Here is a 24,550-nt window from a genome sequence, read left to right as displayed (position 1 = left end):
CAAGATTGAATCGTATAAAAAATGGTTATACGTTTTGTTTTAATAGGCCTTTGATTTACTGACCTACTTCGAAAGTTTGAATGATTTCAAAAGTATGCCATAAAAAATTTGAGGATAATGATTTAGGACTGAATTTGACTGATTAAAAGGCTGAGTAAAATTAGCTTTGATCAAAATCAAATAATGGAAAAAATAAGAATTTTAATGGAATGTAACTTTGACTAAAATTAAGAAAGGGAAATAGACTGGAACAAATATTTTCTTAATCAAATCTGACCTTGATCAAAATACAGGAAATAATGGGAAAAAAATTTCAACCATTGCAACAGACTAGGGTCTCGATTCACAAAGCAGAAGCAACATTTCACAATCGACAATGGATTACCAATAAAAACAAAGAACAGTTTTTCGAAATATACAACCCATTTACCCACAAAAATAAAACGGAATATCTGAAAGTAAATAATTGAAAAAAAAAAGAACATTTCAACCATCTTAACAGAACAGGGCTTAGACTCAAACACCAGGAACATTTTGAAATCGAAAATGGAACACCATTAAAAAAAAAAAATAATAAAAAACACGATCCATTTACCCCCAAAAACAAAACGAAACATCTGTCTCACCTGGGTGAAGAGAGTGGCCATGACGAGGAGTGAGGTCAGCGAGGCCAGGACCCTCACTTGGAAGTTCGTCAGGGTGAAGTACAGAGTGAGGTAACTGATCACTAGCAGACACAGCGACGGAATGTAAACGTTCATGATGATGAATCCCGATCGGCGCAGCAGTTGCACTGCAGAGGGGAAGAAGAAGAATCTGATGTATTTTAGGTTAAGGGGATCTTTATAGACAGTTAAGTATACCTTAGTTTAACCAGACCACTGAGCTGATTAACAGCTCTCCTAGAGAGGGCTGGCCCGAAGGATTAGACTCATTTTACGTGGCTAAGAACCAATTGGTTACCTAGCAACGGGACCTACAGCTTATCACCAGAAATAAATTCCTCCAATTATTCATTGGCCCCAGAGTTTTCGGGGGTCGTTACCTAGGACTAATATTTCTTGGGGGTCATTATCTTTATGATATTTACAGTCTTTTGTTTGTGTTTTTTTCGGTAATCCCCAACATGCTTGTACTAACCACGCCGCAAAGGTGGATACATCGGGTTAAAACCGGTATGTATCCACTATCTAAGAAAGATCCGGTTAAGGGCAATACTGATCTATTCGCCGGTTGCATTTGTTTATCTGCATCTGTTATTTTCGTCTGCATTTCTTCTTCTGGTTGTTTTTCTCCTTCATATGACAACGGCCATTTTTGAAAAAAAAAAACCTTGCCAATCATCTTTAAGGCGGGCCCAGACGTTGTTGCATACGCTGTTGTCGATAAGTTGCAAATATATCGACGACAAAAACGTTTGCGGGTCTTTAATACTGAGAGAATAACAAACATTTTTGTCGATATGTTTGCAATTTATCGACAACAGTGAATACAACTATGCTGTCAACTTACACTGCAGACCGGATAAGTACGTAGTAGATTTGCCTTTTAAAGGATGGACGAATGGAAGGGTGGAGGATTGAAAACAAGCATGATTACAGACGTGTATAGGAACTAAAGCACCGAATTTTGAAAGAGTCGAGGATTTGAAGGACATGGCAGACTACTGAGGGTCATGGATTAAAAAAAAACGTTGAATTAATAAAACCAGGGATTATAAAGAATGTAAGAGTCAGGGATTTAAAGAGTGAAAGAGAGAGCAAGGCTCATGGATTGAAAGAATGAATGAGTACGGCATTTTGGGGATTTAAAGAATAGCAGAAAGCAAGATTCAGGGTTATAAAGAAGAGATGAGTAAGAAATTCGAGGATTTAAAAAATGTAAGAAGGCAAGATCCAGGAATTTAAAGAATGGGTGAGTAAGATGTTCAACGATTTAAAGGAGTGGTTCTTAACCAGGGGTGCTCGCACCAGGTTCCTCAGGGTGCAGCATGCCTGTGAATAATTACAGCAAAATATATTTTTATATATGCGTGTTATTTTTTTTTTGCAAAAAATAAAATAAAATAAAATAAATAATAATAATAATAATATTTTTTTTATTTCAGTGATTCAGGGGGTGCGAGAACTGACTGCTGATTTGAAAGGGGTGCACACACTGAAAATGGGTAAGAATCACTGATTTAAAATACGGAAGACTACAACTCATAGAAAACGGAAACACCCAGAGAACAACAATACACCAGCTTCTCAAGACGGCCGCCACAGGAGACTCACGTTTGACGAGCATGACGGCGAAGTCCCTGTCGTTGAGGTACTCGATGGCGACGTTCCCGACGAAGTACTCGACGAGGTTGGGGTTCCCCTCGAAGATGGCGTCCGTGGCCGCCTCGTCGAAGACCAGGAGGCGGTTGGAGGCTGAGAGCATTGTCAGTTCCATGTGGCAATACTGGAAGGGAGAAGATCGCTGATGCAAATGGAAAGAAAAGGTTTTTATAAAGCAAATGGAGTTGATGGCAAGTAGCCATTCTTGCATGCCCTCAGGGTATGATCATAAATAGGCTGCCATGGTAACTCTGGGCGCTTCGCAAATCTACAGCAACGATAAAAATCAAGAACAACGACGACAACAATATTTTCCAGCTGTTGGGATACGAAAATGATAATTGGCGCAAATGAGTTTGATGGTAGGTGGCCATTCTTGTATGCCCTCAAGGTATAATAATAATTAGGTTGCCATGGCAACGTCAGGGCATTTCACAGAGCTACACATCAACAACATCAATAATATTTTACCCGCAGTGGGGTAGTGTCATCAGTGGACCTCACGCGGTGCACTGTAGACATTACTAAATGGTCTTTGTAGCGCTCCTTCGGCCCAGGCTGCAAACACTTTTTAGCCTGTTTACTTAACTTCCTTTTTTCAATCTTGCTGTCCAACCTCTCTAACTATTATTTCTCAGTGCAACTCTGGGTCTTTCTCACAGTTTCACCTTTAGACCCTTGTACTTCATTTCGTTTAATTTCTAGGACTTTCTGTCTTGCTCTCTAGAGCTGTCTGGCTGAAATAGCCCCAATGCTCCGATTTTTAGCCTCAATTCCATGAATAAAACAACAATATTATCGCATTATTAGTATGTCTACAGTAATATTACGGTATATAGGAGTCTATTAGTAAATCCCCGTGGGTGGTTAGTGCCGTCAGTGTGCCTCTCGCGGTGCACTGTAGGCATTACTTAATGTTCTTCGCAGCATCCCTTCGGCCCCAACTACGTCTACTTTCATTCATTTTGCTATATCTCCGTTCATATTCTCTTTTTCCCATCTTGCTTCCCACCCTCTCCTAACAGTGATTTCATTTTTAGTTTTCTGTAAAAGAAAACTATTGTTCCGGCTTTGTCTGTCAGTCCGCGTTTTTTCTGTTTGCACTTTTTCTGTCCGCCCTCAGATCTTAAAAACTACTGATGCTAGAGGGCTGCAAATTAGTATGTTGATCATCCATCCTCCAATTATCATACATATCAAATTGCAGCCCTCTAGCCTCAGTAGTTTTTATTTTATTTAAGGTTAAGTTAGCCATAATCGTGCGTCTGGCAACGCTATAGGACATGCCACCACCGGGCCGTGGTTAAAGTTTCATGGGCCGCGGCTCATACAGCATTAAACCGAGACCACCGAAAGATAGATCTATTTTCGGTGGCCTTGATTATACGCTGTACAGAAAACTCGATTGAGCCAAAGAACCTTCGGCGCATTTTTTTACTTGTTTTTTTTCAGCGCTGAATAACCTCCTAGGTCCCACCGACTGGCCTTTGGCCTAAATGGTATATTCCAATCCCTATACATATGTATATAGGATTACAAACTCCATATTATACCGCTTTTCGTATCTCACAGAGGCGTCCTATACAATCAACATGGCGACTCGCTTTAATCTTGAGCTAAAGAGACTTTTTTTCAGGGAAGATTGTGGGGGGGGGAGGGATTTGGCTCCCTGTGGCTACTCATAAACTTAAATTAGGCCCCCTCTGTCTTAGGACACGGTTCCCCGGGGGGCCAGGCCTGGCAATTCCTTCCTAAGTTACGCCGTTTATTACTGGGTACCGCGGCCATATCCGGTCTTAGATTAAATGAATTACGCATTACAGTCAGTCTCACACGAATTACACATGGCAGTCAGTCTTGAATTAAACGAATTGAACATTACAGTCTTACATTACATGAATTACGCATTTCAGTCAGTCTCATATTAAATGAATTTGACACTACAGTCAGTCCTTACACGAATTACACATTACAGTCAGCCTGACGTTGAATGAATTACCCATTACAGTCAGTCTGACGTTGAATGAATTACACGTAACAGTCAGTCTGACGTTGAATGAATTACACATTACAGTCAGTCTGACGTTGAATGAATTACATATACAGCCAGTCTGACGTTGAATGAATTACACATTACAGTCAGTCTGACGTTGAATGAATTACACAATACAGTCAGTCTGACCTTGAATCAATTACACATTACAGTCAGTCTAACGTCGAATGAATTGCGCATTACAGTTAGTCATGGATTAAATGCATTACACATTACAGTAATTCTTAGACTGAATGAGTTACACATTACAGTCAGTCTTACACGAATTCATACATAAGTCTGCCTTGGATTAAACAAAATACACACAAGTGTGAATTACACACAAACGTTTTGGTTTTCTTGCCAAATAATAATAATAATAATAATAATAATAATAATAATAATAATAATAATAATAATAATAATAATAATAATAATATGAGTAACTATTCAGATTTCATATACTACCACTGTTATTACTGCCACTTCTTCAAAGTATAGAAACGGCAAAATTTCTTTAGGAATTATTTTCAAATATATATGAAAACTTGGGCTTAAAAATTTACTTGAGATGTTTTTTCTATGTATTCCAAAAGAGAGGAAAAGCACATATGGATAGAGCAGACCTCATCTAAAGTCATATAATGTCTAGGAAATAAAATCTGTATCTAAAATCTCAAACTTTCTTATAAGTTTCCTTACGAATGATTTGTGGCTCCATGGATATAAATATATGCCGTTACTTAAAATGCTTAACGATTTTTTTTTTTGGGGGGGAGCGTGAATGCAGTTTTTAGAATATAAGTAAAATTGCATATTGTATTAATGAACTAAAAAAATACAGGCGCATAGTGTAACTGTTGAATTCAAAATTAACTGAGAATTGCTAAAATAAAATTATATGGCCTTTGCTAAGTCAAAGCAGCTGAAGAAATGACTAAACTCTTCGTTTAATACCCACAGCTGACTACTGTTTTTCAAGCTCTCAGTCTCTCAGTCAATTAGTGTAAAAGTCAGGTTTACTAACAATCAGCTTTCAACTCAGAAAATAGTTCATTTCCAGAACTGACTAAAGAGAACAGCTCCGCCAAAAATGTCCGTAATTATTCAAATATTCATTTCATAAATATAATTGTTATTGTATGAAAATGTGGTTTGTTTTGGGTAAAAATAAAAAAAACGGGATTTATAAACGAATTCTTAACATTAGTAAGCAAAAATTCATAGGCTAAAAGTAAAAAAAAAATTTTTCAATACCGAAAGAAAAGTAAGAACAGTCCTTTTAACAAAATAAATCTATAAAATATGACAACATCACCTCAAGAAGGTAGTAAATAAAAATGAAAAACAGATAATTTCCAAAGGTAGGGAAAGTATCCATAAAAATACGGGAAAAACTTTAGATAAAAATCCATAATAAAAATTCATAACGGTTCGAAAAAAAATAACTTAGCAAAGAAATTATATAAATAAAAGTGGAAAAGAACCTCTTGTAGATAAAATAATAATAAAAAAAGGTACAGTCTCAAGAAAAAACATGTTCCATACCTGGACACCGAAGGGGTACATCTTAAGATCAAACCCCAAAAGAAAGTACCCCCAAAATAAAAATTCACAACAGTTAGAAAAAACAACTTAGCAAAAAAATTATATAAATAAAAGTGAAAAAAACGTCTTATGAATAAAAAGTAATAAAAAAGGTACAACCTCAAAAAAAACAGGTTCCGTACCTGGACGTCAAAGGGGTACATCTTGAGATCAAACTGACACTGAAAAGTGATGCTGTATTTTCTTCTCACGCTGATGGGATTCTCAGGGCCGGCGTAGACTTCGTCTGAATTCAGAGAGAAAAAAATGTTAGTTCACCAATCATTAAGTACTAATTTAGGAAGTGAGTGCAGGCGTAATGCATCATAGGGAGGCAATATCGCCCGAAAACTGAGAGTCAAGACAAACTTCAACTTTGGGGATCTGCATCGCTTACCTGTGATGACCTGTGATGGCCTGGTATTCACAGGCCAGCGTTGCAAATCCCTAGAGTGGAGGTTTATCTTGATCAAAATTAACAGTCTTATTATTCATTACAGATTAATGAATAAAACATTTAGCATTATTGGTAAGCTTCATATGACTGGATCATGAATAAAATAGATAAGAACTGCTGCTTAAGAAGTACTAAAAGAGAATTGGATAACATTATCACTTGTGTTAAATCGTATCTTGGCATAATGTTCAAATATCGATTCACTTTTATTAAGGGTCTCCTTCTTCATCGCCTCTTATCCGTATAATGACGAAATTTGAGAGAGAGAGAGAGAGAGAGAGAGAGAGAGAGAGAGAGAGAGAGAGAGAGAGAGAGAGAAATGGAATTCCAAGACCAAAAACAACACAAGGGAGGAGAAGGAGAGAAACAACATAAGACAACACAAAAAACAGATGCCGTAGTAGAAGAAGGAAAGAAACGGAGAGAGAAAGACAGAGAGGTGACAGAATAGGAAGAAAAGGAGAAAAGAAAGACAGAGGTGACAGAATAGGAAGAACAACGAAGAAAACAATAACAAAAACATCAATAACAACAATAGTAATATTAAGAAGGGTTGATTTTGATGAAACCTGGGCTGTCAAGTCCAGCACTGGGGCGCTTTCGGCCATTTAGCGCTCAAGACAGTGAAAAGAGGGAGTTGGAGCGGTTGGACAGCAAAGATAAAGAGACCCATAAAATACAGGTGATGAAGTAAGAGGATCTAAAGGTGGAACCTGAATAAAACCTCAAGCAATAGTTAGAGAGGCTGGACAGCGAGATTGAAAAAGGAAGCTGGAAGGCAGATAAAGCTAGTGGCCGAAGAGACGCTGCAAACGCCCTTTTACTAATGCCTACAGCGCACCGCGCCAGGCGCACTGACGGCATTACCCTCCTACGGAATTCTGAAGGAGGCGCAGAAGGTGAAATGAAAGCACTCACATTCCTCGGGTTCCTTATTGTCTCCCATGCTGGGTTTGCCCAACATGTTGACGACCATGGTCGCTTCGGTGTCCGCCTGCGTGATGTGGTTGCCCTTGGTGTTGGTGAAGTCGATCACGGGCACCCAGATGCCCTTCATGGTCTCGTAGGGCACCCTGAATGGAAAGGGGGGCGTTAGAGAGAGATGGAGAGCAGGGAATTGAAAGTACAGTACAGTATTAGGTTAATTTTATTACATAGATTAGTTTTTGTTTATAGCAATGTTCTCTTCAAAATGAGAATTATCTTTTTGTTATTAATCGTCCGTATGTATCGAGGTAAATTCATAATTCGTATATGCTGAAGAATTATACACACACACACACACACACACACACACACACATATATATATATATATATATATATATATATATATATATATATATATATATATATATATATATATATATATATATATATAAACATGAATCTCAGCTTCCTTGTCATCTTCCCCTAACCCTTCGAATAACATCACACAGCTTATACATTTTTCGTAATATGATCTGTGTTCAAATTAACTGGTCAAAGTGAGCATCACCCCTCCTGAATTATTACGGCTGCCCTCTCTCACTCTCTCTTATATCAAACATCTCACCCAGGATTAAGCTAGGCCATACAAGCTCAACGCGAGAATTATTCAAACTGATTCCTTGTATCTTAATTAAGCAGAAGATAGGCTCATACGTGGTGGTCTGAGGGTTCTCTTCCCCAGACAGGCCTAGAGGGCAGTTCATAGAGAATAATGTAGTACACTACCCTTGCAGCAAATGCCCCAAGGAAAGTATAAAAAAGGCATAAATTTTGCTGTCTCTATTTTTTTAGCTAGTTTCCTCTTTGCTGGCAATGTCTAACGAGAATTAACATCACAGAATATTCTATGAGGGTAAAAATGTCAGCAGAATTGAAGGAAAACCAAAAACTGGCAATGAAATTACGTCAATTATCTCTGTTCCTATCTTGCAATCTAAAATTATCCCAGATCTTTCACTGTCAACGAAACTGAGATGCTGTGTAAAACACCCTTGTTGAAATTTCACCCAATTCTGGATATCAAACAATCTGGGGATGTCCGGGTCAGCATGAACAAGAACATCAAAAAGGAATTTTGATGTGCCATTGAAAAGGCAAAACCTCAGCATAACAACTGAACTGAGCTGATCAGTTTCATGAAAATTCGCTTATATCCAGTTCCAAACCTCAAGAATATCAACGTCACCAATCATCCCTGTACTCAATAATTTAGCCCTAAAAATCGACCTCTGCTATTTTTTTTTCCTGGTTAGTGTTGCAACGTACCATTACTGCTAAGTTGGAGATCTTTCATCGCAAGAGAGAGTTTAAGTCTTTTCTCCCGGGCAGAAGACATCTCTTAAACCAAAGTGAAAATTTCTCCATGTGTTGATTTACACTACCGAACTCAAATTAGTCTAGTTTGAGGTAGTTAACATCCATTTCTTTTTTATTATTTTTAATTAAAATATACTTTTGTAGCTCCATGATAACGCACAAGTAAAAGTGCAGAAGAGTTCTTGCACGCCATTTCTGCGAGTTTCGTCCACACTGAGAAGCAGATTGAGAAAATTTTTCAACAGGGATACATCCTAACCTAACCTAGCTTTCTTCAGCCCTAACTTTTTAACTTCGAGCGTTGTTCCCTAACCTGCCTGTAGCAGAATGACATCTGCGGAAACGTTCTGCAGCATCATCAATGCACGAAGCATCATATTCACTGACCTAGTATAACCTGGTATTTTGCTCACTGGACTTGAAAGTAGTTGTTATAACGAAGACTACCAAAAAAATAGTAACATTTCTAATAAAAAGACATCCGACCAACAGGCCCTAAATACATTGCTTATTCACATGACTTTTGGTAATTAGGCGACAACACAGTACCCCCACAAAACTTTCATTAGACGATTTGATTTTTACATTTATATACATATTCACTGAATAGGTCTTAGGTTTAGGCTTAAACTTATCCGTACCTGTTAAGTGTGTAATCCTCATTTAGATTCAGGAAATTAAGTCGAGATTCCTGCCAGGTCATGGAGACATTCAGATTGACATGCATGTGCATAGAGGGCGTGTCGACGTCAGCGCTTTCAATGATGACGTAGAGCGAGACAGGAAGAGGTGCCGATTCATTGGCCTTCAGGTTACTGTTGATGGCTGGTGGGAGGTCTGGTCTATAAACAGGAGGGAACTTCACAAGCTGGCATCCACTCTCATCGCTTTTGTCTTTGCAGTCAAACTTCAGATCACACCTCTGGAACAGCGGTATGCAAGAGGCGTCGTCACAGGAGAAGTTTCCCGTACCGCAGGGAGTCAGCAAGAGCCGGCGAACCTGGCCAGCGTTCACTCCGCACATGGGTCTAAGGAGCTTCCAAGTCTGCCGGCCGATGGGAGCGCCGTTGACGGGTTCTGGCAACGATGCCACAGTCTCATTCTTGCGCCAGTCCCACCATATCCACTTGTCCGTGTCCTCACTCTTGACGATCTGGTAATCGGAGTACCCTCTGAAGAGAAACCTAGCATTCTCATCTTGCAATGCGATGAAATGTGTGTTTCTGTTGAATCGCTCACAGGCACCAAGGAGGGTCCAGACTGGTCTTCGAGGTACCCCACAGACCACGCAGTTTGGATCATCACAACGGGCATCCGAAAATCCTCTTGGCCCATCTGCAACGGCGCAGTTCTCCAGGATGTCGCCATCTGGCTCAGCTACAGACCACTTCGGGTGAATTCTTTGGTTGTCTGTGACCTGTATCCAGGAGCCTTCGTTTTCTACGTCGGTGATTCCCACCCAGAAGGGACTGCAGATTCTCCCACCCGCGCCTTCGTAGGTGTCGATGGCTGTCTTGATCGTCTGGTACTGTTCTTCGTTCTTGGGCGTCGGGACAGAACCCCCGAGTCCTTTGCATATCTTGAAAGCAGCGGGGCCCGTGTAGTCCTGGAAGATGTAGTAGTCATTTCCAGTGGCATCTGCGCACAGTTGTTCCAGGGATTCTGTGGAGGCGACTACGTCTCCCACAGCTGTCCAGGGGCCATTCCAGGCCACGATGTCCCCTTCTTTGGTGTCCTCGCAATTTGCTTGTGCGGCCACTTCATCGGCGGAGAGCATCCGACTCCAGAAGTTCACCTGGAAATGGGTTCTGGAATCAGTGAATTGTGCATTTGGAATTGCAACTGACAAAATTCTTTATTACTACAAGAAGAGAAGAAATTCGTGGTTCGTCTCTTTACCCAATTTTGAAGATTAAAATCCTGATTATTCTTATTATTATTATTATTATTATTATTATTATTATTCACAAGATGATGACCCTATTTATATGGAACAAGCCTACAGGGACACTGACCAGAAATTTAAGCTTCCAAAAAATATTATGGTGTTCATGAGGAAGAAGTAAGAGGAGGCAAAGGGAAATACAGAAAGAAATCTCGCTCATTAAAAACGAAAAAAGAAATTATGATATCCCTTCTGCTTTAACTCACTTCAAAAATACGAATGAATAGTTTTTAATGTTGAATAGAGCTGGTTTACCACCGGATGGCCACTTTAAAAACAAACTGGTTTGAGTAAATTTTATTGAAAGGGATATTCAAATGTTACTATTTGTCTGACGTAAAAAAAAAGTCACAGGTAAAAAAGTCGCAGGAAAAAAGTAACAGAAAAAAGTCACATTCATCTTTCCTAGATAGTGACCCCCAAGGGTTTTTTTTTTTAACCCGGTATGTACCCACCTTTGGGGAGTGTTTAGTACAAGCCCGTTGGGGATTACCGTAAAAACATAAACAAAAGGCTGTAAATATCATAAAGATAATGACCCCTCAAGAAACATTGTAAATTTTCCCCGTGACTTTATTACCGGCCACCATAAATTAATGTGACTTTTTTTTCCTAGCCAAACTGTGACTTTTTTCCTTGTGACTTTTTTTCCTGTGACTTTTTACCTGTGACTTTTTTTTCCTGTGACTTTATTACCGGCCACCTCTGAGACAGATCAAATCATGATTATCATTATTCCTGAATGTAAGAAGGATCTGGTCAATATTTCCTACTATGTCAACACTATTTCTGACTTATATTTTTATTATATTTTCTTAGCCTTGTAATTACTTCAGTGATAAAACTAACACGTAAAATAAAAAAAAGGAACTCATTAACTTGTTGAAAATGGTATACAAAGTTAAGGCAGACAAGGTATACTATGGCAAAATTAGTTTAGAAATAAATAAACTTAAAAACGAGTGAGGTTTTTGAGTCACTAAAAAATTGTCGTCAGTAAAAAGAATTATAAAGAATAAGAATTGTCGAATGGATACGTTCAGTATGGAATGATTAAAGCTGAAATGAACGGGAACAGTCAAAGACAAATTTGGCAGAGAATAATAGATGAGAACTGCTTACGGACATAAAAAAAAAAAAAATGTAAGATTTGTAAAATAAGCCCGCTCCGTAATGAACATCGGAATTGGATTTGGTTTTCAATACTTATGCCTAAAGGATATGAGAAGTTCTTTAAATTATGGGCAACAAGGCTAATTTCTAGGTGGAGGCATTTGTAAAGGGCAACTTTATGATCTTATATATCACAGAACGAGAGAGAGAGAGAGAGAGAGAGAGAGAGAGAGAGAGAGAGAGAGAGAGAGAGAGAGGGGGAGAGAGAGTTGGGGACTGGAACCATCAAATTTTGTTGGTCTCATACATCACAGGAAGAGAGAGAGAGAGAGAGAGAGAGAGAGAGAGAGAGAGAGAGAGAGAGAGAGAGAGAGAGAGAGAGAGAGAGAGTTGGGGACTGGAACCATCAAATTGTGTTGGTCTTATACGTCACAGGAAAAGAGAGAGAGAGAGAGAGAGAGAGAGAGAGAGAGAGAGAGAGAGAGAGAGAGAGAGAGAGAGAGAGAGAGAGAGAAGAATTGGCAACCAGAAACATCAATTCTAACTAGACGTGCATTGTTTTAAAATTTATGAAGATTATTGGTTCCCTGTCTGAGGCAAAATGAAAGCACGTTGCCTGTCAAATGACTGACCAAGAAGGAAGATAAGAGTCCTGAACAAATTAAGTCTATCAATACTAACATAAATAAATGATCGATTACCTTAAAGGCCTTGTGAATGATGAGATGTCTGCGGGAAAGGTTAATAAGCACTTGGGGAGTGCTTGCCTCCCAAGCACCAATCGTGTAAAAACAATAAAAAAAACAATACCTTCCCGACTCAACTTTTAATCTAAACTACAATTCTTTGCTTCGTAGGTAGCCTGCAGGCAAACAAAGAAACAAACAAACTAACAAGGTTAGAAGCATAACCTCCGAAGGAAGAAATGATATATAGAGTTATCTGAGGGGAGACATTCACCTGTCAGCAGCCTCCCTCACCTGCGTTAATTGGCCGCTGTAGCTCTTATCAGCGTCCCAAGACCCGACCTTCAGCTGCGTCCCCGTTATGACGTCAGAGAGATTCCCGTTGTGGCGATCCTGTTCCTCCCCGTCCAGGTAGGATATCATGACCCCGTTGCCGAAGGTCACGCACAGGTGGTGCCAGGTCAGGGCCCTGAGGCGTTCCTTCAGGAAGTGGTAGCGGCGGAACTTGCCCAAGGTCACGCGGATGTAGTTCAGGTTGATTTCTGTCGAGTGGAAGAAAACGGGAGTTGAAAGAAAACGGGGTTTGATGACCCGTGCTTACCTTTTTGATGACAGCGTAATGTGTTATAAATAAACAAGTGGAATGACGTGTTATACACTGGTTATACACTGTGGGTACATTCTTTTTAATATCATAACACCAGAGTGTAATGAATAATAATGAGCACTGTGGTTCATCCCCCATGAAAATAAATACGGAAATTAACATCTCATTTCCGTCTAAAAAAAAAAGTTACACAATTATTGTTGGTGACATCGTATCATCAATTTTGGAGATCCGAAAATAATTTTATTTATATATAAAAAATAACATTGTTCTGTTATGTAAGATACTGACGTCAATTAGTAAAATTCCGTCACTTTAATACTTTGTCCATTCAAATGTAATCAACCGATATGTCGACGAACTGAGTCATTTTGCTACAAAAGCGACATTCGATTGTTCTCTCTCTCTCTCTCTCTCTCTCTCTCTCTCTCTCTCTTTGCCTGTAACTAGAATGGTGTATAAATCTTTCAAACATTCAGTCAACTGTTCTGCAGTTTCTCTCTCTCTCTCTCTCTCTTTGTCTCTTTGTCTGTAACTGGAGTGGCTATAACTCTTTCAAATATTCAGTCAGTTGTTCTGTCTCTCTCTCGCTCTCTCTCTCTCTCTCTCTCTCTCTCTCTCTCTCTCTCTCATTTGTCTGCAATGGAAGTGGAGCATAACCTTCCAAATATTCAGTCAATTGTTGTGCATTCTCTCTCTCTCTCTCTCTCTCTCTCTCTCTCTCTTCTGTTGTCTGTAGCGGGAACGGCGCATAACTCTTTCAAATATTCATATCATATGCATAACCGTAATAAAACCAGCAAGCAAACGAAGGAAGTATGTAGCCGAACATGCCGGAAAATGTCCTCAAATGTATAATAAATCAGTGTCAAAAGATACCGACTCGGCGCCACACGCAATGTCTGCTTGCAAAAGCAAACAGTGCCGTTTGAAAGCGTCACCTTCGTCTTCTTCTTCGTCGGTATGCATTACGCTACGCGCCACGTAATGCCTCATCAACCAATCAATCAATGGAGGTTCTGAAATTCTAGGACTACATGCGCGAGCCTTCAAGGGGAGAGAGTACGGATTATACGCAGCAGGGTACAAAACTATACGGGTTTTGGCTTGGTATCAAATGTTATGGAGCTTCGATTTGGATGTGGTTTTATATCTGTATCTATATCTATCAATATATATATATATATATTTACATATATATATATATACAATATATACTGTATATATATACATACATATATATATATATACTCATATATATATATATATATATATATATATATATATATATATATATATATAGAGTATATATACATATATATACTGTATATATACATATATATTTATATATATACAAATTTTATATATGTATATATATATATATATATATATATATATATATATATATATATATATATATATATATATATATATATATTGTTTAACTATCCAACACATGGAAGTGAAGCACTTCAGGAATGGGATGGAATATAGAATTTAGGCCAAAGGCCAAGCGCTGGGACCTATGAGGTCACTCAGCGCTCCTGAAATACCTCACATCTGCTTCTGGGAGGGTGAAAAGTAAGATGGAAGAAAGAGAATATGAACGGAGGTACAGTAAAAGGAATGAAAGGGCTTGCAGCTAGGGGGCCGAAGGAACGTTGCAGAGAAACTCAAGTAATGCGTACAGTGCACCGCGTGAGGTGCACTAACGGCGCTACCTCCTTACAGGGGAAGTACTTAAGGATAGTTGATCTGAAATATTACAGTGATACCTTTAAGTAGCCCAGTCCCGATGGAGACAACATAAAATAGAAGGACAGAGAGATTGCAAGCCTCTTGAAGGGCGGAAGGATGCAGGGAAAACGGAAGTAAAAGGCGAATGCCGAGGCTTGACGTTATGAGGGATGAAACAGATAGCAGAACATGCAATCTTAGGATTGGCAATTTGCACGGAATGTGAGAGTCGGTGGCTTGGCAGGTGTTACGAGTAGGCATGAGAGGAGAGGTCTCTTTGTAAATTTTTTTTTTTTTTTGCAAACGGGGCTGCCTGTTAAAATACATGCCGAACCTCACTTTCACACACACACACGGATACACACTAGAAAACAGACAAAATTATATGGAATAAAAGAGAATTATTTGGAATAAAAGGCAAAATTATTTGGAACACAACAGACAAAATTATTTGAAAGTTACATTTCATAACCATTTTCTGCCAGTTAAAAATTATCATAAAGTAGTGAAGCAGTTTTGCCTTGATCTAAACAAGCAAACTCAAGAACAGCAGTTCTTTGGAAACTGGTGTCAGATTCTCTGACAGCACGGGCTCTTTATTCCATGAGTACCCCTCACGCGAATTTTTAAAAATTTTATATGAAAGCTCGAGTAATCAAGAAAGAACTCATCCTATTTTCAAATGATAAGTGGATGAAAGTGTAAAAGTAAATGGAAATTGAAGATTTCACCACTTTATCTGCACTGTAGAGAATGTCAGTCACTCTGAGTCGCTCACACGCATATTGAATAAGCCACAATACACTGCCTACTGCATCCTAAAATATATACTGAATTGAATCGAGCTGAATATAAGAATTAGGCCAAAGGCCAAGCGCTGGGACCTATGAGATCATTCAGCGCTGAAAGGGAAATTGAGAGTAAAAAAGGCTTTAAAGGTGTAACGGGATGAAAACCTCGCAGTTGCTCTATGAAACGACTGTTAGTACAGGGTGGAAAGTAAGATGGAAGAAAGAGAATATGAACGGAGGTACAGTAAAAGGAACGAAAGGGGCTGCAGCTAGGGGCCGAAGGGACGCTGCAAAGGACCTTAAGTAATGCCTACGGTGCGCCGCGTGAGGTGCACTGACGGCATTAACCGCTCCCTACAGGATAAAAACCTAAATTGAACTAAAAGTGTTGCATATCTTTCGTTACATTTAATATACTTCTCCACCCTGCCATTTTTTTTTTAAATCTCAATATCTACTCATTAACCCAAACGCTTTGTCCCTTCCCCCAACCCCAAGCCCCACAGTCTCTCTAATTCCCCCACCCAAAAAAAAAACTTCCCCACAAAATATAACAATATCCACACTTCATCTTCCAAAGCCCTGCGGTTTAACGGCGCAGTCCATGAGCCTAAAATATTATTGTTCCACTAAAGGACAGCAGTCGGCTGCACGGGGTACAGGATTCGTCGGGTTTATTATTGAGGAGTTGTGGTGGGGGGCGGGGGGGGAGGGGGGCAGGGAAAAAGAGCGGAACTATTTCCCCCCTCTTCCTATCTAAGCTGGTGTTTATTTGCTGGTCTGGGCATACCTGTCTATTTTTTCATGTGTCTATCTATCTATTTATCAATTAATAATATATATATATATATATATATATATATATTAAAAGGACTCATTCAAACTGGATGGTATTTAATGGAGTTTTTATTCAAAAGTTACAAGCTTTCTTGGACAAACAGTCATACTTGATAATGTGGACTGTTTGTCCAAGAAAGCTTGTAACTTATTAAATCTATCCAGTTTGATCAATCACTAATATATAATGCACAGAACAATATGTATGTGATAAAGTTAATATATATATATATATATATATATATATATATAATATATGTATGTATGTATATACAGTATATATACAAATATATATATATATATATATATATATATATATATATATATATATATATATATATATATATATATATATATATATATATATACATATATACTGTATATACAACACATGCAAGTGGTCAGCTATCTGCTTGAACGCATATGACGAAGAGGAGCTGTTTTCTGCGTTCATTTTTCAGCGTTCATGAACGCGCCGTGGATCGTGGTCTCGGGGTTTGTTGTCATAATATTGTGAAAGCGAAGGTCATAATGGAGAAGACGGAAATTACGAGAGAGAGAGAGAGAGAGAGAGAGAGAGAGAGAGAGAGAGAGAGAGAGAGAGAGAGAGAGAGAGACCTTCTGAGGACAAATCTGACTCGCAACCAAATATTAATAACAATAGCTAGTAATAAAGATTCTAATAATTAATATAATTCCTGATAATCAATAAATATTTTCTATATATACGATTGCATCGTGTTACTTTTTCGACGACTTTCAAATATAACAGTTTTTGAAAAATAATTTTTCGATTATGATTTCTTATTTTTATAGTTTTCTTTTAACAATTACTATCTTTATATAAAAACACAGTTGTATTTGTAAAATCAGTTTTTCGATTATAATTTCTTATTTTTAAAATTTTCTTTTAACACTTACTATCTTTATATAATTGCATCTTGTTACTTCTCTACGACTGTTAAAAACAGATGTCTTTGTAAAATAAGTATTTCGTTTTTTATTTCTTACTTTTTAAACTTTCTTTTAATAATTACTATCTTTATACAATCGCATCGTGTTACTTTTCTACGACTGTCAAAAAACAGTTGTATTTGTAAAATCAGTTTTTCGTTTTTAATTTCTTAATTATTAAATATTCTTTTAATGATTAATATCTTTAATACATACTTTTCGACCACTTTCAAACATAACAGTATTTGTAAAATAAGTATTTCGTTTACAATTCCTAACTTTTTAAATTTTCTTTTAATAATTACGATCTTCATATAATCGCATCTTGTAACGGTTCTACGACTGTCGAAAAACAGTCGTATTTGTAAAATCAGTTTTTCGTTTAAAATTTCTTGATTTTTATCTTTTTTTTTAAATTAGGCGCCACTTTCCTAAACAGGTCTTCCTCTTGGATGACAGGACTAATTTCCTTCGTCAAAACAACTCGGTAATGATTCTGATCAATCTAATTACGGGTCGGTATTAAGGTCCGTTGTCCTAATTACGTTATGAATTACTTGAGGGAACCGTAGCCGTAATATGTTCATTGTCTAATGAATTTAAGAATTTATTTTTATTATTATTATTATTATTATTATTATTATTATTATTATTATTATTATTATTCCTGTGGAACAGGAACAAATTAAAATTAGCTTGCAAAGAAAATTTTTTTGACCGAGCTAAGTGGCCATTTATAAAATGGAAAAAATAGAGAATTATGGTAAGTATGCAAACACGATGCACTGATATATATATGAATATATATTATATATATATATATATACTATATATATATATATATATATATATAAATATATATATATACATATATATACTATATATAATGTTTATATATATATATGTATATATATAAGGTAATTATGGAAACACGATGCACTGATGTGATTATATATACATATATATATATATATATATATATATATATATATATATATATATATATATATATATATATATATATACATACACATACTGTACTGTATATGTAAATATATATTCATATGTATAGTTATATATACAGTATATATATACATAAATATATATATATATATATATAATATATATACATAAATATATATATATATATATATATATATATATATATATATATATATATATATATATATATATATATATATATATATATATATATATGCAATTATGAAAACATATGCACTAAATATATATATATATATATATATATATATATATATATATATATATATATATATATATATATATATATATATATAATCACACTTAAATATATATATACATATATATTTATACACTTGTAGATGTATGTATATATACAAACATATATATATATATACAGAAATACTTATACATATATATACATACATACATACATACATATACATTCCTGGCGTCAAAAGGGCTGTTTCCCTGCACACGGGAAAAGCAGGCTCGCCAACCGACGGGTATTAAAAAAAAAAAAAGTAATAAAAATGCAAATATCGAATTAATTACACATGCTAGTTTTCGTAATTCATGCTCTATTTGTTTTGTATAATATCAGCTGGCCATCGTTGGTTGTTGGCAGGACGGCCGCTAGAGGGCTCAGCTGTAGCAGCCGATGTGTTTTGTGGGAATTATAATAAATTCTAAGCGGAAACTGTTCAGAGAAATGTTTTGTGCGGAAAATGGCTTTATGGACATGAGATTTTAAAATGGTGAGATTTGATGTTTGTCTTTGATAGACCAAAGGGGATTTTTTGTGTTGTGAATCTTAGCAAACTGATTTTATTCTGATAAACTTTAGCGATGTTTCACAGTGTCAAATTACCACTAAAATGATAATGATACCAATAATTTCATAATACAAACCCACTCGTTTTCGTACATCTAATAAATATGACCCTTAAAAGTCATCAATAAAGACATAAAGCTTCTCTAGTTTTTTTGTCAACACATGCTGTAGGCATCTAAGCCATTACTTCAGATTTAAACAGCGCAAATGCTGTAGACATCTAAGCCATTACTTCAGATTTAAACAGCGCAAATGCTGTAGACATCTAAGCTATTACTTCAGATTTAAACAGCGCAAATGCTGTAGACATCTAAGCTATTACTTCAGATTTAAACAGCGCAAATGCTGTAGGCATCTAAGCCATTACTTCAGATTTAAACAGCGCAAATGCTGTGGACATCTAATCCATTACTCCAGATTTAAACAGCGGAAATGCTGTGGACATCTAAGCCATTACTTTAGATTTAAACAGCGCAAATGCTGTGGACATCTAAGCCATTACTTCAGATTTAAACAGCGCAAATGCTGTAGACATCTAAGCCATTACTTCAGATTTAAAGAGCGTAAATGTTGTAGACATCTAAGCCAATACTTCAGATTTAAACAGCGCAAATGCTGTAGACATCTAAGCCATTAATTCAGATTTAAACAGCGCAAATGCTGTAGACATCTAAGCCATTAATTCTCGTTTAAACAGTGTGCTAAGTAGCCTAGGAGCATAGACTAAAATCTATACGGAGCATTGACGAAGCCAGATTTATGCGCTACCGTTGGCGATGCGCTACCGTTGGCGACCAGCATTCGCAAACACACAAGCTCCATATTTGGAGGCAATAGTGGAGGCCTCTTCACGCAAAGAAGCTCTAGAAAGCACTCACAGAGACGTTGTGTAAGTCCTTTGCCAGACAATATGAAGCACTAAGTAGTTGGAGCTACCAGGGAGGGGAGTTTGTTAAATTTTTTTTTTGGGGCACAGTTATATCAACAGCAAAGAATAAGCATTGATTCTACAACAAATTATGAATGGGTATTAATAGAACAAATTAAGAATGAGTATGTTTATAGAGCGAATTATGAATGGGTATTGATTCTAGAACAAAATATGCATGAGTATGTTTCTAGAACAAATTATGAATGGGTACTGATTCTAGAACAAAATAAGAATGATTACTGTTTCTACAACAAATTATGAATGGGTACTGATTCTAGCAAATTAAAAGAGAGTATTTATTCTTGAACAAATTCTGGGCATTGATTCTACAACAAATTAAGAATGGCTATTGATTCTAGAGCAAAGTATGAATGAGTGTTGATTCTACAGAGAATTAAGAATGAGTACTGATTCTACAACAAACAATGAATGGGAACTGATTCTAGAAAAGGTTAAGAATGAATACTGATTCTACAAAGAATTAAGAATGAGTACTGATTTTACAACAAACTGAGAATGAGTGTTGATTCTAGGACAAATTAAGGATGAGCACTGATTCTACAACAAATTACTGGCATTGGGAATGAAGATGATAATTTTAGAATTCCAGTTGTGACAGGGATGGAAGGACTGGACGGGTTATGAATAAGGTATCTGGAAATTAAAAGACACTTGTGGTCGCTACCAGGGCTGAAAAAGGGTACGGGGCTAGCAACCTCACCCCAAAAAGACTTGTTGAAAACGGGAAAGTTAACCCCCACCCAATTTTTGGAGTGACACATTTTCTGGCATCAAAACAGCCAACTTTCATGAGATCAGTTTCTGAATTTCCTCCTGAATTTTCTTGAATTTCCACTCAGGTGGTCCATTCAGAAAATTCAAGACTGGAAATGACTCGTGGGCATGGATTAGGAATGAAGGAATGCTTAGACGAGAGATACAAGGAATGATGTTGAGACAGCAAACGCAAGGAAGCCTTATAAGTAGGCTTCAAAGCCCTACGACTTAGGAATGCTTCCAGATTTACGAAATCCTTTGTTGCACAGCGGAAATGAGAGACACATTAGCAATTAACTGCATTTACGATTCAACGTCTCGTTAAGGCACTACTACAGAAATTCAAAGTGGTAAAACTAACGAGGGTCTTGATGAATTCAGCCTATGGCCGCTTCCAAAGCACTTCCGTCTTTCAAACACTATCAAATTACCTCTAGCGACCCCTAGCAACAAGCCTCAGTTTCTCGCCCCTGATACTACAGTACAAAACAAAACACATAAATAAAAGTAAATCAAATCAATCAAATCAATCTTGAACTGTTTGTTTATTTACTTACTGAAAACGCCGCCCTTGTCCACAACTAATCCTGAAGTCCGCATATCGGAGGACGGGTAGGAACACGAAGGAATTAGAAGAGGGTTCTAGGACTATGGAAACACACAACTGTTGATTCATGGACATTAATGTTTTAAAGGATGACAAGATGTGCAGAAAGCCCCTCCTTTTTGCAAGGCTTTTTTTTTTCTCGTCTGGTTCTGGTTGTTATCAAGGCTAGCAATTTCTAATTTCAGTGAGACTACGAGACACATAGGCCTAATGTGACACTACTTGTGTTGCGAGGCAAGCAGCGTATAAGAGCGGTGTCAACTGTGCGCGTATTTCTGACATCTTTTGGCACCCTACCGACAAAAAGTGCACCGTGTAGACAGTATTGGGAGTGAAACGGAAGCCATTTATGGTCGTGCACGTACGGACACTGTTATAGCAAACATGCACGACTTCAATCTTGCCCCCAGTGCTGACTGCTTGGTGCAAAATTTGAAATTTAACGGCAAGGCGACAAAAACTGTCAGAAAATGGGCTTGCACGACACCGCCTTAGAACAGCCCAAACGGACTGGAGAGGTGAGATTTTCAGGCTTTTAGACTATTTACATGACACAGCCCATTTAGAGGGTGACAGTGTAATACAGAGTACAGTGTCAAGTGGAGTGATTCTATCTGAGAGGATTGCACTGAAAGCCAGAGAGCAGAAGAGTGAAAGCTCAAGGTATAGACTCAGTTAAGTCAGCGTGACATGAAATTCGCCTGTCATTCTGTCTAGCATCTGATTACAGGTGCTCCAAGAGGTGAAGGAAGAACGCTTACACAGTTGACATGTCAGATTCGTTCATGAGCTTTTGGTACTTACCCAAACTTATTACCCCCAACGGTTTTTGAGGCACGCGACCTAAATGGAGGAAGGAAGAAGCAGATAAGCCAGTCTTTAGCAGTGGCGCTGGAGAGTAGACGCAAAAAGTCTTAGGTAGGTGACACCTAAGATAATGAAATGAAGCTTGTGATTAAATGGGCCTACTTCGACCAGCGGCCGAAATCTAAGGGGTGGCCAACCGCTATGTTATTGACTCAACCGTTTCGTGAATTTCAAGAGCATGTGAAGGCCATTTCGTATCTGATGGCTAGGCCGATGGTCTGGGGACAAATGGCAGTATACATCTCGAGGCACAGTGATGGGTATTATGGAACAGTACCTAGTAGCTGTGAGAAAATGGCAATGGAATGGGCTTTGCTACTAATGAGCAAATGGGACTGGAAGAGCATCTAACAGCAATTAGCAAATGCCAAGAGAAAAACAGCAGACAATAATGGGGGAAGTATCTACGACCAATAAGCCAGTGCCAGTGGAACAACATTTTCGACCTATGAAAAAGAAAACAGCATTTACCACCAACAGGAAACTGACAACGGAACAGCACTTCATAGCAATGTCATTAGAACTACGCTTTCTACCAGTGACAAAATGACAATGGAGCAGCTTCCAACATCAACGAGCAACCACTGGAAAAACACTGGGCACCAAGGAGTCAATGGCAATGGCAGAACATAAGAGTACCAAGGAGTCAATGGCAATGGCAGAACATAAGAGTACCAAGGAGTCAATGGCAATGGCAGAACATAAGAGTACCAAGGAGTCAATGGCAATGGCAGAACATAAGAGTACCAAGGAGTCAATGGCAATGGCAGAACATAAGAGTACCAAGGAGTCAATGGCAATGGCAGAACATAAGAGTACCAAGGAGTCAATGGCAATGGCAGAACATAAGAGTACCAAGGAGTCAATGGCAATGGCAGAACATAAGAGTACCAAGGAGTCAATGGCAATGGCAGAACATAAGAGTACCAAGGAGCAAATGACTGCGGAAGGGGCACGACAATGGAAAAGGATTTAATAAAAAAAAGTACATCTTAGTTTAACCAGACCACTGATGACAACATGACAGCAACGGAAGAGCATGCAACACTAATAAGCAAATGAAACTGAGACATATTTAATACTCTCTGGCAAATGACACTGAGCAAAGAATGGCAAGAATAAAGGACAATTGGACAGCATGATCGAATGACAGTGGAACAGCACCCAGTGCAGAGAAGGATAGAGCGAATACAGAAAGAAAAGGAAGCTTCGAAAGCGCACCATTATAACAGGCAAAGCTGAATCACTAACAGCCTAAGAGGCATTTCGATCTGGCATCAACAAGAGGACAGAGTAATTCAAGGAGGAGAGAGACACTGTCAAAGTTACTCTCCTAGTTAGTACGTGGGAAATTCAATTTCGATTCCCGCAGGTTCTAAAATCGGAGAGGATTCTGTGAGAACCTACAGAGAGAATGACAATTCAGTCAGGTACGAGCTTTGTTGAACAAATCTCCAGCGTGACGTAATTTAGCACTATACAAGCTCTGTTGCGAACATCTCCAACATGATGTTTTTACTTGCAGGGGCAAAATACAACGCTGAATCAAGGACACACACCAATTCGGGAATAATTTTGGTATTACAGCTGCACTGAGAGAAGACAGATTTTCATTACACCAATGTCCAATGATGGCCGAATTGTAGGGCGGAAATCAGAAGATGCTGAATCACTGACCAATATTTCAGTAGCAAAGTTGACAAATAAGGATACATTATTTACCAACAACGATTTTTTTTGTCAGAAGGATACACTACAACAAAATACAGTCACAACGAAAAGAGAAAAAGGACACCTGTTATCAAACTAAAGGATACTATAAGCTCTACAGGGGTTAAAATGTATCTTAGGGTTAAAGAACACTTTGGTAATAAACATTCTAAGTGATAAAAGATTCATAATAGAGAGAATTATTTAATTAAAAATCAGAAAAAGAGGTAAACATGGGGGAAAGACATCTTTGAAGTTCCTGAAAGCACAAGCATCCATTCACCACTCAATATAAACGTGTAGGCCTGGCTGTAAATAAAATTTTACTAAGCAAAGATAAATGGGATTTTATATGAGGAATCTGCTTAGGTTATCATGGATAACAGTTTAGCTTTATAGAACAAGGTCAATAAAATGCATGCTGTCAGATTTGTTATGATGTTTCTTA

General features: G+C 37.7%; 1 protein-coding gene across 1 annotated transcript in view; it reads right to left on the bottom strand.

The window, feature by feature from the left end:
* The window catches only part of LOC136827007 (uncharacterized), a 341,112-nt gene that overhangs the window by 5,575 nt on the left and 310,987 nt on the right, over positions 1–24,550 (bottom strand). Inside the window, 6 exon segments of the mRNA XM_067084662.1 lie at positions 627–793; positions 2,277–2,448; positions 6,087–6,190; positions 7,319–7,473; positions 9,348–10,501; positions 12,745–12,992. Coding sequence (XP_066940763.1) covers positions 627–793; positions 2,277–2,448; positions 6,087–6,190; positions 7,319–7,473; positions 9,348–10,501; positions 12,745–12,992 — 2,000 coding nt within the window.

Source organism: Macrobrachium rosenbergii, chromosome 41 (genome assembly GCF_040412425.1).
Source record: "Macrobrachium rosenbergii isolate ZJJX-2024 chromosome 41, ASM4041242v1, whole genome shotgun sequence".
Taxonomy (NCBI): Eukaryota; Metazoa; Arthropoda; class Malacostraca; order Decapoda; family Palaemonidae; genus Macrobrachium; species Macrobrachium rosenbergii.
The sequence above is the reverse complement of the archived record's forward strand: the minus strand, read 5'-3'. Positions and strand labels throughout refer to the sequence as shown.